Source organism: Macrosteles quadrilineatus, unplaced genomic scaffold (genome assembly GCF_028750875.1).
Source record: "Macrosteles quadrilineatus isolate MER2022 unplaced genomic scaffold, UCM_ALF_1.0 Scaffold_4__1_contigs__length_99947679, whole genome shotgun sequence".
Lineage (NCBI taxonomy): Eukaryota > Metazoa > Arthropoda > Insecta > Hemiptera > Cicadellidae > Macrosteles > Macrosteles quadrilineatus.
The window spans coordinates 58,123,508-58,140,995 of record NW_026542597.1 but is presented as its reverse complement, the minus strand read 5'-3'; the positions used below and the strand labels follow the sequence as shown (position 1 = coordinate 58,140,995).

The following is a 17,488-nucleotide window of genomic DNA, read 5'->3' as shown; positions in this document are numbered from 1 at the left end:
AGTAATTTATCATACTCCTCAAGTGGTAATCTTACACCATAGCGGTTACAGCCCAAAGAAATATACACACAAGACTACACAGTATTAAACAATTAGAAATTTCCAATTTCTGTATGGACAAATAAAAGTATATTTCATTACTGTAAAGTGACTTTTTTATCCAAGCTCAAGTTTCACAAATGAAAATGAGCGAGGGTTAAAAGACACTTTTTGCCTGTGTATTGAACTATTTGTCATATTGCACCATTGTTTAAGCAAGTTAGAAAACATAAACTAATTTTCATGTAAAGACAACCTCTTAGAACAACTTCAAACTTGTTTAAATTTTGTGAATGCAAAAAATTTGTTGTTTTAAGTGATTCATTCATTTTTTTAAATTATGATTGTGTTAGTTTAGGTCTACATTATAAGATTGATATGTCAAACTATTGACAAGAGTGCTTCATCTGCGTGATTGCCCTTCTCTTTGTACCTTCGATAAATTCTTTGAAGCCTACGAAAGATGGACACCAGAAAAATGTGAAAGGGAATGTCATATTCCATCATAGCAACATTTACATGACAAAAGTAAATAAGATCTTAAATAAGTACCTATATGAAATCTTGTGACTTTGTTGTGACAACAAAATAACCCAAAAACCAATAAAAATAATAATTGATACCGGTACATAATTTTGATACATGCGAATGCTTACAATCGAAGTTTACAACAGCTGATTTTTACAAAAACAGCTACTTCAGACCTACAACGTATGGGAGCTGGTATAATGTAAAGCGTGGTGGGGCTTCGGTGCCCGAGGTTCCGGGTTCAAATCCCGCCAACCACCAATGGATTTTATCTATGTGATAATGCCGCAACCCACTAGTACTAGTCTGAAGTAATGTGTTAAACAGTTCCGAACTAGAACTAGTGTCCTAGAATGTGAGAGTGGGTCCTAAAAAAATAAATAAATGCTATATTGTGTAACCGTTTACTATGTATCCGTAAGACTCTGGGCTATAATATTCTGGTCTAACTGAACTCTTATTTAAAAATTAAAAGTTACAATTCTTATAAAAGCTATTTAACAGCTAGAGCAGGGGAAGTTTTGGTATCATGATCAAGTAAACATTAAATACGAGAACCAGTTTATTTCCTCTGTTTGCCAGGTGGCTCATCACTAGGTGAATCTAAGTCGTGACATTCCTTGGACCAGTTCTCTGGTATGAACCTGGCAGAGTTCTTGTGAAAAAGGTTGTAATCACAAGGGTATGGACAGTGGGGAAGTTCCAAGACTTCTGGATGCGTAGGACCTTCGTGATTATTATTCACCCTGAGAACCTGAAAATAAATTAAGACGTGCAATGTCAGCCATATTTTAATACAAGTACAACTGTTCTTTAACCACCCAATTTTTGTAGCAATAAGTTAAATAGCCCAATATCAAAGTTTGAGTTTCATGGACTGCTAAAACAGTGAATCATTCAATTCATTGTTGATGATTTTTTATGAACCCTTTGAACTTACGCTCAACTCTCATCTTCACTCATATTCGCCATATTATACTCGCCTTTTTATGTTAGTGATATAAATCTTATCTTTAAAAACTCCATTCCTATAGATCAAACCGTCAGTTCCTGATATCCTGGATTGGGCTGTCAAACCACAGAACAGGTTTAAGTTATAGTACTTACCAAAAAGAAGTATCTAATTTACTACATAGCTACACATTTATATCCATTCATCAATTCATAATTGGGTTGAATTGAAAGACACCTATCTTACTTGCATTCTTTTAATACTTAATACTTTTCATTAAAATGGCGACCATACAAGGTAGGTATTTTAAGCCAAGTATGAATGGAGATGGGTGGCGCAATCTTGTAGTCTTGTTAGTGACTAAGGCCGACATATTCCTTAGACACAACTGTTAATTAATAGCCTATACAACTAATGGCAACTAAGGGACCTACAGTTATAGTGGAATACGAACCACATTTTTGCCTTGGTATTAACATTAACAAATTAGTCTAATTATCAGGATAGTACTGCGGATAGTCGTAGTACTCACTAGTGCGGACGTTAATCCATACCAGGAAGTATCGAATCTATAGTGCATGCCTATAAAAATCCACTTATCTAATATACTGATTTAGTAAATAAATTATCAATTTCAACCATCATAATCTCAAGGAAGCGTGATTGGGATTAAAGAAAAGTAAGCTTTACTCATAAACATAATACTTTGAAAGAAACAAAATTGAGAATCCTTCTAAGAATCAAAGTTCGACTTTATCAAAGCAAATTTATAACTTACCTTGACTTCCCAACCGCTGGAAGTTGCTGGGTTGATGTGTAACTCGTAGAAGAGTGCAGCACCTGACGGCATCACAAGAGGCTCTGGGAAGCCGAGAGCCATGACGAGTGACAACAGTGTCACATCATGGCCGACGTGGACGTACATCCTCACATCTGGAGAACTGTTGTTCTTCTTGAGGGCCATCATCTCCATCATGTACTCCAGGAAGAGACCTAGTAGAATGCAGGAAACGTGGTGAATTGTTTAAGTTAAACTAAAAACTCAGGGTAGGTGATATTGTCAGATACAAACAATGTTTGATTTAAGGGGGAATGCGGCTGAACAGGGTTTCGGTACCTCTCTTTCAGAAAGAAAAAAAATATTGGCATAAATGGGTACTAATCATGTTAGGTAAATAGTTCCGGCACCTCATTTTTTACAAATCGAGCACTGGATACAAATAATACATATTGTTACAATGACATATTGTTACAGACAGATATATTTCTCATGATTGATGATAGTGATACCAGTATAAGATCACAAGAGTTTTGTTTAAAGATTACTGTGATAACAGGATTTTTCCATTATAATTCAGGTAAGGTTGGTATTTTGACAAAGATCTCTTTATAATTGTAAATGTTATAGTAGGTCTACAAGATCAAAAAGCGAAAAAGTGACACTTATTGCAAACTTCTAGAAATTTTATGCAACATAAAGATTCAGTAGCTGATCACCAGTGAGTGGCTAGAAGAAAGCACCTTCTGGAGTTTACCTTGAGACACAGAGCACACAGCAAGGTAAAAAGGCCTAATAAGGCAAAGAGAACAATAATTATAAGATTTTCTTTCTCAAAAATTTAAAAAAATATTTTTTACTTATATCTACTGTTTGTTACACATACCATTGACAAGTCGTGTCATCTTCAAGTTTCTAATAGTTGCCATTCTATAAATTCGGCTAATGATAGGCAGCAACTTTTCTGGGAATATTTCTTTTGACCAGTGAGGTATGGGCATGTTGTTCTCAAGCTGAAACAGAGCAATGGCACCTAGAATTTTATAATTTAGGACAGCAAGAGATTGTACTCTTATCTGGCTAGCAACTGTTGTTATTTCTACATTCAGTATAATAATCTAGTTTAAAAGCAAAAATAAACTTTTGGATACTCCTCTGTCTAAACCACAGAAATAAATTGATGGTTATTTTACTATTTTTCAATTTGCATGTAGAGAAAATAATTGATAAATACATAACTTATTGAAGGGACTACTCTACAATCCTTGTTTTATTTTAAGTTCTAGCCTTTAGTAGCATACATTTTTAGGAATAAATTTTAAAGTAAACAGAAACTTTATGGATGTAGTTACTAGGCCTATTTGATATTTAGACGTTTTCCCCCAAACCATAAGAGTTTAAGCACTTTTGGAACAAAACAAAATAGATAGGAATCGCTAAATAAATAAAGGATTTACCTGTGATGACAGAACTTCCCAGACCATATACATTTGAGAACACGTGGTGATATTGGCTCCAGTGTTGACAGTCATGAGATCGAAGATGTCTTTGTACTGAGGATCTCTTTCATTGAATACTCTCACAGTTTCATTCTGCTCCCTGTAATATCTGGGACACATGGACGGTGTGAGAGCCAGCTGGAAATGGTTGTTTTAGTTCATTGTTTACTTTGAAATCGGTTCAGAATTAACATATCTTGGTTTATGTGACATTTTATATTTTGAGAATGGTAATTATAATTGTGTATAAAATGCAAGCTATCCCGTTTATTTTGTTTGATTAACCTTCTGTCTCAAAATAGGAATGTCAGGTTGAGGTTAAGGCTAAGGATTGGTCACTGAAAAATTTGACATAATAAAATATTTCTGCGACAGTTGTTTCCTCATCAATGGGATGGTTAAGAACAAATAAATGATATACTCATTCGAAAAGCTTTGTTCAAGATTGAGATCAGCTTGTAAACTAGTTCTATCTCAACTCAGTACAAAATGCAGGCCCGTTTTTGACCCTGTCAGCGCCCTAGGCACGTCTAATAGTAGCGCCCCTTTGCAATATATATATAACAGGGTGTACACCGACCGGGAAATCCGGGAATCATGCGGGAGATCTTTGAACCGTGAATTTTGTATTTCTACCTGGAGTTTTCAATTTACCGTGATCGCTCATGACAACAGTGACGTTTCCGTGATCGCGCATGACAACAGTGACGTTTCCGTGACCGCGGGAGACAATGATAAATGTCTACACACGGCCGCGAGGGATGATCAGAATTTTCCGCGATCGCAGAAGACGATGATGTTATCTACTATCTACAGAGCCGCAACGGATGATCAGAATATTACCACAATCACGGAAGACGATTGGTGTCCACACGACCGCGGGAAACCTCAAGAACTTTGCCGCGATCGCGGAAGACGATGATGATCTCCACAAAACTGCAGGACATGATTACAATTTTGCCGCAATCGCTGGAGACGATTACCATGGATTCACGACTGCGGGATACGTACGATATCTACAGGACCGCGGGAGATATAATATTTCTACACGGCCACGAGGGATGATCAAATATTGCCGCGATCACGGAAGACAATCGCGGGAGGCGACTACTATGTCCAAACGACCGACGGGGACGATATGATGTCTTCACGGCCGCGGGGGTAGTCAGAATTTGACCGCGATAATGTCCTCACGACCGCGGGAAAATATCAGAATTTTGCCTCATTTGCGGTTGATGATAATAATCTCCTCACGACTGTGGGATACGTTCTTATATTGCCTCGATCATGGAAGACGATAATTTTATGTCCAAACGACCTGACTGCAGAAAATAGTAAGAATCAAAGCCGCAAACGCGGGAGACGATTACGATGCCTACACGGCCGCGAGTGGTTATTAGAAGTTTACCGTGATATCATGCAAATACTACCACAATTTTTTTTTTATTTTCAAATTTTTGGCGCCCCCCAAAAAAGCCAATTGCCTCACACCCTAGGCACGTGCCTACCGTGCCTATTCGGTAAATCGGCCCTGACAAAATGAGAAGGCTTATCGAGCTGAGGTGAGAATTTTTTAACCTTCATTTGAATGTTAAAAAATAATAATAGCCCACACATAACAGAAAAATTTAATTTGTTACAAGTTTTTCAGTTTTTCCGTGGATCCTAGAAGCAATTGTGCAATGTGTAACCAGCCCACTTCACAACAAAATTGTATTTCTTTAATCCCAAAGAAGAAATGGAACAAGATATAAATTGTTTAGGTGTGTATTTGTGGCCTGAACCACCAGGTTTTGGGATCATCACATAAAAGCAATTTTTGATCAGCCAGAGTTGAAGCCATGTCACTACGACAGAAGTCTCACACTCTCGAGGCTTGAACCAGTAGCAACATTTGCAGAGATAAATCTCAATTTTCTTCAGACATAACATTTGCTGGTGAATATATAGCTTATTAATAAAAAAAGGTTAGATTACCTGTGTCTGCCGGTCGATCCTATGGTGTCCTTCATAAGTAGTAATTTAGATCGACCGGCGGACACAGGTAATTTAACCTTTTTTGATTGTCTATACCGATTCGGAACAACAAAAATGAAGTATGCTGATTAAACTATTACCAAGCTCTTGTCCAGGAAGTTGGGGTAGATGGGTATCGGCTGCCAGTAGATTGTGTCGTGCCACATCTGATGTCGTCGCGGAGGCCACAATCCTGCGGCGAGAGTCGCTCCACTTATCATCGTCCGCTCAACCATTGTTGCTTCAATCTGGAACTGCTCCTTCTTGTATATTTCACTGATGTAGCCGTTGTACAACTTCCGTATCAACTCGCCCAGCCTAAACAGCTGCATCTTGCCGATCTGAAAAACCAAGAAAGTTTAACAGCTGAGAAATTGTTTTAAGTACATATAAAATAATTACAGGTGAAAAAGGTAATCTAAATGTGGGAGGTAGCCTAATGCAATTTAGTATGATTTTATAACTTGGATTTTGGGGCAAAAATATAAATCATTGAGTGTAAATATTGGTGAGAAGAGGTAAGAAACTAGAAACTTGAGAATTAAAGCACACTTTATTTACAAACTACATTTTCATAAGTTGGTTTTCAATCTTTTTCATCTACTTAACGTGTTCAATTTTAAAAGTATTTTCAATTGTTAACGGGAATTATTCAATATCTATGAGAGCATCATTTTTTTAAGGTAGTTTCATAGTTATGCACTTTTTTCAAATTGTGATGTTAAATATTTGTCTTCGTATTCTAATTGGGAAAGTATTTGTAAAAGAAAGAGGCCGTCAATCTCTCAAAAGTAGTAGGATAAAAAATAAATATCTGAAGGTGGCAAGAATGTGCACTGTAATTTAAGTCTGTATGTTTTGATATTTGCAGGATTATTTGACTTGAGCACTGATGTGTTAACTAAATGTACTTCAATAATAACTTTGGTGTATTATTTACTGGATAGTAAAATTTAAATGAATGATTCAATGGTAATACACCAATCCAGTTTTTACATACGTTTTAGCTAAATATTATTATTATTCAAGACAATATTATTTATAGTCTTGGGGCAAACTGTATTCCGTGGGATTTTTTGTGAAGCAAATGTTTGACTATGTGGAATCTCTTTATTATATGTCACATAATGGTGTAGTACCGGGTGTTTACCCTCAAATTGCGGGGTTTGGTTTTTATGACGTCGTAAATCCAAGATGGCCGCCATGTGTGACATCTATTCACTAAATTCATAATAACTCTTTTCAGAGTAAAATAATCGAATTTTAATTCACACCATTGAATTCAGCTCAAAAAATCAAACAATTTGGTGTTTTGAATCATTGCTCTATGACCATTGGTTACCGAGATATTGAAGGCGGAAAACACAGAACATTGTCGCCATGTTTTCCTTATGGGGAAAAAAATAAAATTGTATATCTAGCTTATTACTCAGCATATCTTAATAATAATTGGTATGTGGCTTCATTTAGGAGAGATCTACTTGAATATGGCCTAAAATACCCCATTTTTACATTTCCGTGGCAGCAAACCTGCATACTAACTTCCAATGTTATTCTTATGGACAATTTTTTGCATGCTTGTTCATGAACATACTTTGAGAAATGATGATGTGTGGCTCCATTTTAATTATTTATTGAAGCATTTGTAATTCGTTGAGTATACAGGTCTGCTGCCACGGGTAGGTCTGCTATAAACAAATTGTAGGTATTAGAAAATAAAATAAATGAGACTATAGTTGTGAGGCATATGTAATTTTGTAGGATTTTGAATTAAGCAATTGTATGATTGTTGGCGATTGATAGGTAATGACATGTAGAACCGTGTACTACCGAGTATTTTGTCTGAAAGTGTGGCTAATTTCAGACAAAAAAAATTGTTGGTGTTTTCGGTCGCCATCTTTAATTCGCCATATTGGATGTTAATAACTTTTTTATACAATGCTAGTGTTGTGACACATCATTATGAACTAAATTTTCACGCTGATTTCAATGCTGAAATATGTTTTTAAATATATTTTTCGTTTGGAAGATATATTCAAATAAAAACTCTCCCCCTTACATTTCTTACGGACGTTTCGTACTTTGAACATTTTTAAGATTATTTTTCTTATATCTCCAGTTCCTATTAACGCTTGCAGATCGTTCTAGTCTTAAGATATTCAGTGATGTATGAGCTTTCATTTGAGCTATTGATCTTTAAATTTGGTTGAGTTAGAGCGTTAGAGTCGAGCTACGAACCCTAACACAATATTAAATTTAACTTATTACAAATCTGTTTATTTTATTTTATTTATTTATTTGTTAACAGTTGCACCATTTTTACATGAATAATACAATAATCTTACATACGGAAGAAGCAGAAAAAATCACAGGCCAGTACAAAAGTAGTGAAAAAAAACTGGAAAACAAGACTTCAATACAAGACATAAAAAGATAATTAACAACTATAAATAACAAACTATGAATAACAAACTATAAGTAACAACTATAAATAACAAACTATAAATAACAAACTATGAATAACAAACTATAAGTAACAACTATAAATAACAAACTATCTGAACAAGTTGACAAAACGAGATATTCGAAAAACAAAACCAGTATAGGAACAATAACAATGATGCCAGTAGCCGAGTGAAACTTCAGTAAAGAGGCAGAACATACTTCATAAAAAACAGATAAAACTTGCAGAAAAATAACAATATGATAACTCCGTACAAGAACAAGATATAACAATGCAATAACAACAGGATATATTATATTAACAAAAATAAATAACAATGCAATAAAAAGAAAGTTTGGAAATATGCAAAGATTGATGCAGGAGTTCAGAAAAAAAAAAGTTCTGTTGTTATTAAAAGATGTATATCTCGGGTTATTAGTACGTCACTAAGTTCTTCCTGGTCTCAAATTACTTGGTTAATGTTTGATTTAACATTTTATTAATCACTAAATGAAATCTGACTAAGTTATTTTAAAATGCGTCATTAACCATCATTTAACATTAAATTTTTTTTATGTCCAAAACTTTCTTTGGTTAAAGACATACAGGGCTAGTCATCAGTGTTACAATTTTTAGACGTGGCACCTTTTAGTCTTATATGCCTCATCACACATCATTTACTTTGTACTTACACCAAACAAATGTTGTAACCCTGATGACCAGCCCTGTATGTCTTTAATTGCTTTAACCAAAGAAAAATTTCTAAATAAAAATAATTATTAATGTTAAATAAAGGCCCATGACTCATTTTCAATTAGTCAGATTTCATTTAGTGATTAATAACATTTTAAACCAGACATTTACTGAGTAATTTAAGACTAGAATGAACCTTTTGCCGTATTAACAAACCGAGATATAAATCTTTTCATAAAACTGATTTGGAAAAAGTTAGATTTAATATTGTGTTGTGGTTCATAGCTCAACTCTAACTCGTCCGATTTTAATGATCGATAGCTTAAATAAAAGCCCTTACATCACTGAATACTATAACGAATTGCAAGCGATAATAAGAACTGGATATATGAGAAAAATAATCAAAGTACGAAACGTCCGTAAAAGATGTATGGGGGGGGGGGAGTTTTCATTTCAATATATTTTCGAAACGAAAGACGATATTTACAAACGGTTTTCGGAATTGGGGGGGGGGAGTTTTCATTTCAATATATTTTCGAAACGAAAGACGATATTTACAAACGGTTTTCGGGATTGAAATTAGCGTAAACATCTATAGTTTATAATGATGAGTCACAACACCAGCATTACATTTAAAAAATTATATTAATGTCCAATATGGTAGATCCAAGACGGCGGACCAAAAACACCAGCTTAGCCACACTTTCAGACAAAACACCCGGTAGTACACGATTCTATGTCACTACCTATCTATCACCACCAATCATAGTTTTTATTTGAATATTCAAAACGAAAAAATATATTTAAAAACATATTTCAGCATTGAAATCAGCGTGAAAATTTAGTTCATAATGATGTCACAACACTAGCATTGTATAAAAAAGTTATTAACATCCAATATGGCGAATCCAAGATGGCGACCGAAAACACCAGCTTGGCCACATTTTCAGACAAAATACTCGGTAGTACACGGTTCTACATGTCATTACCTATCAATCGCCAACAATCATACAATTAATTGCTTAATTCAAAATCCTACAAAATTACATATGCCTCACAACTATAGTCTAATTTATTTTATTTTCTAATACCTATAATTTGTTTATAGCAGACCTACCCGTAGCAGCAGACCTGTATACTCAACGAATTACAAATGCTTCAATAAATAATTAAAATGGAGCCACACATCATCATTTCTCAAAGTATGTTCATGAACAAGCATGCAAAAAATTGTCCATAAGAATAACATTGGAAGTTAGTATGCAGGTTTGCTGCCAAGGAAATGTAAAAATGGGGTATTTTAGGCCATATTCAAGTAGATCTCTACTAAATGAAGCCACATACCAATTATTATTAAGATATGCTGAGTAATAAGCTAGATATACAATTTTATTTTTTTCCCCATAAGGAAAACATGGCGACAATGTTCTGTGTTTTCCGCCTTCAATATCTCGGTAACCAATGGTCATAGAGCAATGATTCAAAGCACCAAATTGTTTGATTTTTTGAGCTGAATTCAATGGTGTGAATTAAAATTCGATTATTTTACTCTGAAAAGAGTTACTATGAATTTAGTGAATAGATGTCACACATGGCGGCCATCTTGGATTTACGACGTCATAAAAACCAAACCCCGCAATTTGAGGGTAAACACCCGGTACTACACCATTATGTGACATATAATAAAGAGATTCCACATAGTCACACATTTGCTTCACAAAAAATCCCACGGAAGCTGGATATGTGCAGTTTGCTCCTGGACTATTAATAACAATTGTTTATTTAGTAAATAAATACAAACGAAGAGGGGCGAAGAACATAGATTTTATGTATGTTTAGCCATAGACAAATAGAATAAATATAGACTGTCAAAGGAAGATTCCGGCGCCCTACGCTAGAAGTGCCGTGTAATTACGGCGCACAGCGCTGCAGGCGAGGAGCGCAGGAGCCGTATGTGACCAGCAGACGCTGCAGCGGTGTGCGCCGTAACTACAGGGCAAACCTAGTGGCGGACGCCAGAACTTATGCTAACTGCAGCACAGCTGACGGTCGATATTTTTTCTATTTGTCTATGGTTTAGCTTACCTACTGACTAAAATCAGCTGTGTCGTTTATCCAAGAGCACAGTCCCTAACTATGATACCTTTTCCAAATGCCAATGTTAAAGGACAGCTGGGGATATTTTCTGGTTTTACCTAACGCATTAATCTGGCCAGCACCTAGCACCATCTGGCCAGGCTCTACTTACCGCAGTTATCTGGCCAGCACCATCTGGCCATTTCTTCACGTCAGAGTTTGGGTCACTTGGAAAACTGTACATTGGTGCTTTCGTCCCATGTTTGGCTACCTTGAAAATAAAAAGTGTTAACTGGATGTTGGTACACAACTTAGTTGATACCTATGAGGTAAATATAATGGTCTACTACAGTTGACCCATGCTTTATTTAACTATTTATTTGTGTGTTTACAGTTTAGTTGATACCTCTGAGGTAAATATAATGGTCTACTACAGTTTACACACCCATCATTTAACTATTTATTTGTGTGTTTACAGTTTAGTTGATACCTACCTGAGGTAAATATAATGGTCTACTACAGTTTACACACCCATCATTTAACTATTTATTTGTGTGTTTACAGTTTAGTTGATACCTACCTGAGGTAAATATAATGGTCTACTACAGTTTACACACCCATCATTTAACTATTTATTTGTGTGTCTTCTTAGAGGGGGGTTGAAATAACTTTGGCTTAATTTATGATACTTTCTAAAAAAAAGAAAACTTTTGCATGATCAAATCATTAATGATACCGTACCATGTATAATGACATTATTAAAATTGATCAGTATATTCTATAAACATGCAAACTACAACAGTTAACTTATTCTCCATAAGAATAAAATGGGAATTTTACATTTACAGTTTTAAGGCATATTTTACAGAACCATTAAGTGTACAACAAGGCCTTAATAACCGTACTAAGTTTTATTTTTGTTTTAAGCTCTACAACATGGTTTGGAAACCCCCGTGCGGTACCGGGTTAGAATAGGACCGCAGCCTCCCTCGGCTTGTCGTAAAAGGCGACTAACAGGGGGTGGGAGATCCTTCTCTTTATGCTCCCAACTTTCTCTGAGGCCAAGTTTGCTTCTTACCTTTGGCTTGTACCTCGAAATCTTTCATCTTTCCTTTTTACACTTTTTTTTCAACCCCGGTTTGGGTGTTTTCCTTTCTTCTTTTTCGACCGGCGTGCACTATTGAGCCTTGGGAGTGCCCTTTCTGTGCAAAAGGGCTGTTTTGTGCCTCGCACTGCCGATGGGACCTCTCTGGTGTGTCGTCAGGAACCAGCCCCTTCGGGCCCTAGTCAGGGAGTGCGGCATGGGTGCAGAGGTCGGGCTCTGCACTGCCACGGGCGACCCCCGGTACGTCAGGATTCTCGGTACTAGGCAAACGGAGACCGGGCCCCAGGGAACTGGGGTAGGGGCTACGTCCCCGAGGGTATACCCGTTCCTGGTTATTCCGGGCCGTCCCTTGCCGCACGATGCGCTGGCAAACATTTTTATGGCTTTTTCAACCCCAGGTAGCATGGAGGGCTTGCTTGGCAAGCAGTCAGAGGAGAATGCGTTTAAGAGGGGATGGTGTGTTTCAAGGTCACCCCCTCTGACGGCAGAAAATATATCGTTGGCACCTTCGCTGGTAAAGGGAGCGACTGTCTCCCCTCCACCGGTGCCAGCTTTCAAGTCTGGTGAAGGGCTGTTGGAGGAACACCTTACAACAACGTTGCAGTCGGAGAGCTCAGGGATGGTGCTTCTGCGTCAGAAATACCTTGACGCAGAGAGTAGCATCGAAACCCGGCTTCGAGACATGGAGGAGACCATTAAAGCTATGCTGGACACCTTTCGGACCCAGAAAGCTGTTAACCAAGTGGTCAAAAATGGCATGGCCAAGCTAGAAGATGACCTTGGATTCGTTTTTGCCTGCCGGTTGGTAAGCAAGGCGGCCATGGAGAAGATTGCGGAGAAGGTAGTGTCTATGCCCGACGACAGGGCGCTGCCTTCCAAGAAACGCAGAAGGCCATCCACTACGGAAAGCCCTCCAAAAAAGGAAGAGGCTGTTCAGACCACAAGGGCTAAGGTTAAGGCTAAGGCGACCCAGACAGACCTTTTGTCTGCCGGGCCCAGGTCTTCCCCAGATGTAGCTGCTTTCCCAACAAAGCGTCTACAACCTCAGCAACCCGTGACCCCTCTTAGGGGAAGCTCCCGTAAGGGATCAGTTGTTGAGACACCATCTGGGGCTGCATGGGAAAAGCGTCTTACCCGAAAGGAGAAGAGGCAGCAGAGGCGGGCGGAGGTCACCTCCAAGAAAAATGTGGCGGTAAAGGCACAAACGACAAACGTTGCCCAAATTGGGCCCGGTTTGGCCCCCGCTCTTAAAAGGTCGCGGCCAAAAAAGCCCAGGACGGAGGCAATCTTGGTTAAGCCCTCAGGGGGGAGATCATTCGCTGAAGTCTTGGGTATAATAAAGGCTAAAGCTAAGCCGGAGCAGACCGATACGGTTGTGCGGTCGATTAGGCAAACCCGGGGCGGGGACGTCCTCCTTGAACTGGGTAAGTCAAAGGACAAATCCGCTTTTGCTGCTGAACTGAAGGCAGCCGTGGAAGGCCAGGGCACCGTCCGTGCACTCGAGCCTAAAACGTCAGTTGAGGTTCGGGACATAGATGGTGTGTCGACAGAGAGTGAGGTGGTTGAGGCCCTAAAGGAAGCAGTCCCCGAGCTTGCCGGAACATCGGCTGTTCTTAGGGTGTGGCTCACAAAACCAAATAGAAACCAGCAGCGGATGGCGGTCGCCGAAATGGCAGACGCACACGCTAGTAAGGTGTTGGCACTCCAGCATTTGAGGGTCGGTTGGGTCAACTGCAGGCTCAGACGGAGGGTGGAAGTAACCAGGTGTTTTAGGTGCCTCGGTTTCGGTCATTCCTCCCGAAATTGCAAGGGGCCCGACCGAGGCAAGCACTGCCTCCGGTGCGGAGGGGTGGGTCACGCTCGTAGGGACTGCCAAGTCGAATCTTGCTTTCTTTGTAAGGAAAATGGGCTCGCGGACAAAAACACCAAACATGTAGCTGGGTCTGGGCAGTGCAGCGCTTTTAAAACTGCGCTTCAGCAAGCAAAAGCCCACCCACGAAAATAAGAATACTCCAATGTAATCTTGGGCGATCCAGGACAGCTGACGCGCTTCTCAGTCAGCTTGCCCTCGAACACGGTGTCGACGCGCTCTTGGTCAGCGAGCAGTACCAGTACCGGAATAGGGTCCCACCCTTTTGGTTCCCCGATAGTCTTGGTACTGCTGCTTTCTGGGTGCGTAATACAGCTCAAGTGCAAGTGCGGGGTCATGGAAAGGGCCGTGGATTTGTTTGGGTTCGGTGCAAGGACGTCACCTATTACAGTGTCTACCTCACCCCTAACGAGGCTATCCATGACTTCCGCGAGAAGATGGACCGCTTGGAAGAGAGCGTGCAGGACACCACAGGGCATGTAGTCGTGGCTGGTGATTTCAATGCTAGGGCCGTCGAGTGGGGACTGACCCTCACTAATTCCCGGGGGAAGTACATCCTGGACTTTGCTGCCAGGGCCGGACTCGTTGTAATCAACGAGGGCAACACGCCAACGTTCCGGCGACCCGGGATGAGGGGAACGATCCCAGACATAACCCTCGCATCTGAGTCTCTTCTGCCAAGGATCACAGCCTGGAGAGTCTTGGAGGATTATACGGCCAGCGACCATCAATACATTATTTTCAATGTCTTAGATCGCATCCCGAGACAAGTTGCTGCATCTCGGGAAGTGCCCGTTCGGTGGAACACCAAAAAACTGGACGTGGCTAAATTCACCGAGGCCATCCTGCGGGGAGTGCCAGCGGTGCCTGCCGCACCTGGCATGGCTCATGCAGAGGCTATAGTTACATCGATGATGGGGCTGATTGCCTCGGCTTGTGATGAGTCAATGCCCCGCAAGAGACTCCGTTGCGATAGGAGACCCGTATACTGGTGGACTGCAGAGATCGCGGATTTGCGCCGAGCTGCTTTGAGAGCTAGACGACTCGCTACCAGGGCCAGGGCACCCTTGGATAGACGCCGTAAGCTGGAGAGCTACAAGGTGGCGAGGAAGTCTCTCCGCCGGGCCATCAACCGGAGCAAACACAATTGCTGGAAAACACTAAGGGATGATGTCGATTCCGACCCGTGGGGCCTGGGTTACAAACTAGTAACCCAAAAACTCACCACTCGCTCTCCACCTTCCGTCATGAAGGGGGCCGCTATGGAGAGGGTCGTCAAATCCCTTTTTCCGGATCATATTCTGCGCCCACTGCGTGAGTTTGAGATGATGGACGATGTCCCACTCTTCACTCATGAGGAGCTGGAGACTGCCGTTTTATCCCTAAAAAACAACAAGGCTCCTGGACCTGATGGGGTACCTGGCGAGGCTCTTAAGAAGGTTTTTTCAATCAATCCCCTGATTCTTCTGAGCATGTACAACGCCTGCCTAGCAGAGGGGGTATTTCCGTTGTGCTGGAAAAAAGCTAGGCTCGTGCTCGTAGGGAAGGGGAAAGGAGACCCAGAATTGCCGTCCTCTTACAGACCCCTTTGCATGTTGGATACGGCTGGGAAAGCACTCAGGGTAGTATCCGCCTACCGAACAGTGTCTGAACCTGCCATCTTGGTGGTTGCTGGAGTAATCCCCGTCAAACTTTTGGCGGCGGAGAGGAAAGCGATTTATCAGCGGCGTGGAGAGGACCATGCAAAAATGGAGGAGCGCAACCGCACCTACCAGCTCTGGCAGGAGAGCTGGGAACAGGAGTCGCGGGGACGCTGGACCAGGAGACTGATTCAGCAAGTCCAACCATGGGTTGACCGACGGTATGGTGAGGTGGACTATTACCTTACCCAGTTTCTGACAGGTCACGGGTTTTTTCGGTCGTACCTGTTCAGGATGGGCAAAGCCGTGTCACCCGATTGCATCTACTGCCCAGGCACTCCCGACGACGCGGAGCACACCTTCTTCCGCTGCCAGCGTTGGGAAGGTTCCCGCCTGGAGGCTGAACAACATGTAGGGCAGTTGTTGGTGGACACGGTCATTCCGATGATGACGGAGGGTGAGGACAATTGGACCTGTATGTCACATTTCGTCCAGGATATTCTCCGCACAAAGAAGCTAGAGCTTGACCGAGATGCAGTCTAGGTCATAAAGAAATTGAATGCCAGAAACGGCGCGAGCCCTGAGGGCTTAGGTCACACGTTGACCTGACCTGAAGTAATGTGACAAACAATCCCAGGTCTGTGTCCAACAGAGTAGAGGGGGTTTTTTAGTGAGTAGTCTGACAAGCTCAGGAGTCTCACACTACAGGCTGGCTACCTGTGTGCGTAAAAGCATTTTTACCTCCTCTCCCTTATAAAAAAAAAAAAAAAAAAAACATGGTTTGGAAAAAAATTTCAAAGTCTTATGTTTTAGGGGAATAAGACTTTGAAATAAGGAATTGTAGGGTCGATATGGGGAAAACCCCCAATAAACCAGCATATTTTTAGCTTTTTATAGTTAAGGCTAGAAGAAGTTATAACTTGGGCACTTTGGTGTTGTTGTAGCGTTCATCAATAAAAAATAATGAATTAATTTTCATATTACTCAATAGTAGAGTCAGTTTTAAAACTAGATATTATATTAATTTCTTCTTACCACAAGCACAAGTTTTAAAGATGACACTGCTCTAGGTCCATTCAAGTCCTGTGTTGAGAAACTAACATATAACAAAACAGAAACTAAGGTAAAAAACATGACACAATGTACTCAATGTGAACCAAATGGAATCACTCTTTAAAAATAACCGGTTCCTATCTTTAGTACTTCTAGACAATTATAATGGCATTACTTTCCAATTTATCAACTAACAATCTATTACACTGGTTAATGTTCAAGATTATATAATAACTTTGCTTTATTCAAACCATGACACACCTATATTGAATTTTATTGTTTATATCCAGTGGTGTAGTTGTAAATTTTCCAGTGCAGGAATGTGCACGATTTTCACAGAAAAATATGAGTCACTTACCAATTTGGATGTTAGCCAGACATTTGATAAGGTGTGGCATGATGGTTTGTTATACAGGGTGTTTTTTAACTTGCTTCCTTATTTATGTTAAAACTGCAATAAATATAAATATGCAGTTTGCAGGAATCATTGACGTAGAGGACACAATTATTGTGAATTCAATGTGAAGTTCCCATTCACCCCGATTTCTCCCCCTTTAACTAAAAAATTTTAAATTGCAAGGTACACTTGTGGCCTCTACGTCAATAGATGATTCCTGTAACCTACATATTTTTTTCTATTGCAGTTTTTAAATAAGGAAGCAAGTGTTTTAAAACACACTGTACACACTGGATAGAGTTAAAATGTTTTTACAGCATTCAATTTTAGGAAATTTCCCATATGAATAAGCTATTACCGTAGGTCTCTTGGTAAGACCTGGACCCGGGACCGATTTAC

General features: G+C 39.9%; 1 protein-coding gene across 1 annotated transcript; it reads right to left on the bottom strand.

Annotated features, from left to right (window-relative positions):
• Window positions 1–1,008: 1,008 nt before the first annotated feature.
• On the bottom strand, window positions 1,009–16,784 carry LOC128993599 (prostatic acid phosphatase-like). Its single transcript, XM_054417586.1, has 7 exons — window positions 16,675–16,784; window positions 11,197–11,295; window positions 5,914–6,153; window positions 3,755–3,934; window positions 3,184–3,310; window positions 2,298–2,512; window positions 1,009–1,321 (listed from the first exon to the last, which is right to left on the bottom strand). The coding sequence occupies exons 1-7, from the start codon at window positions 16,771–16,773 to the stop codon at window positions 1,130–1,132; spliced, it is 1,152 nt and encodes a 383-aa protein (XP_054273561.1). The 5' UTR covers window positions 16,774–16,784; the 3' UTR covers window positions 1,009–1,129.
• Between the last annotated feature and the right edge of the window lie 704 nt (window positions 16,785–17,488).

Excerpts from the sequence above, each read along its gene's own strand:
- LOC128993599 (XM_054417586.1), bottom strand. The coding sequence starts at position 16,773 with ATGTTTTTTACCTTAGTTTCTGTTTTGTTATATGTTAGTTTCTCAACA. Across the intron at positions 11,296-16,674 it reads CTTTAAAACTTGTGCTTGTG|GTAGCCAAACATGGGACGAA; the intron begins GTAAGAAGAAAT and ends TTTATTTTCAAG. Across the intron at positions 3,311-3,754 it reads GGGAAGTTCTGTCATCACAG|CTTGAGAACAACATGCCCAT; the intron begins GTAAATCCTTTA and ends GCTCTGTTTCAG.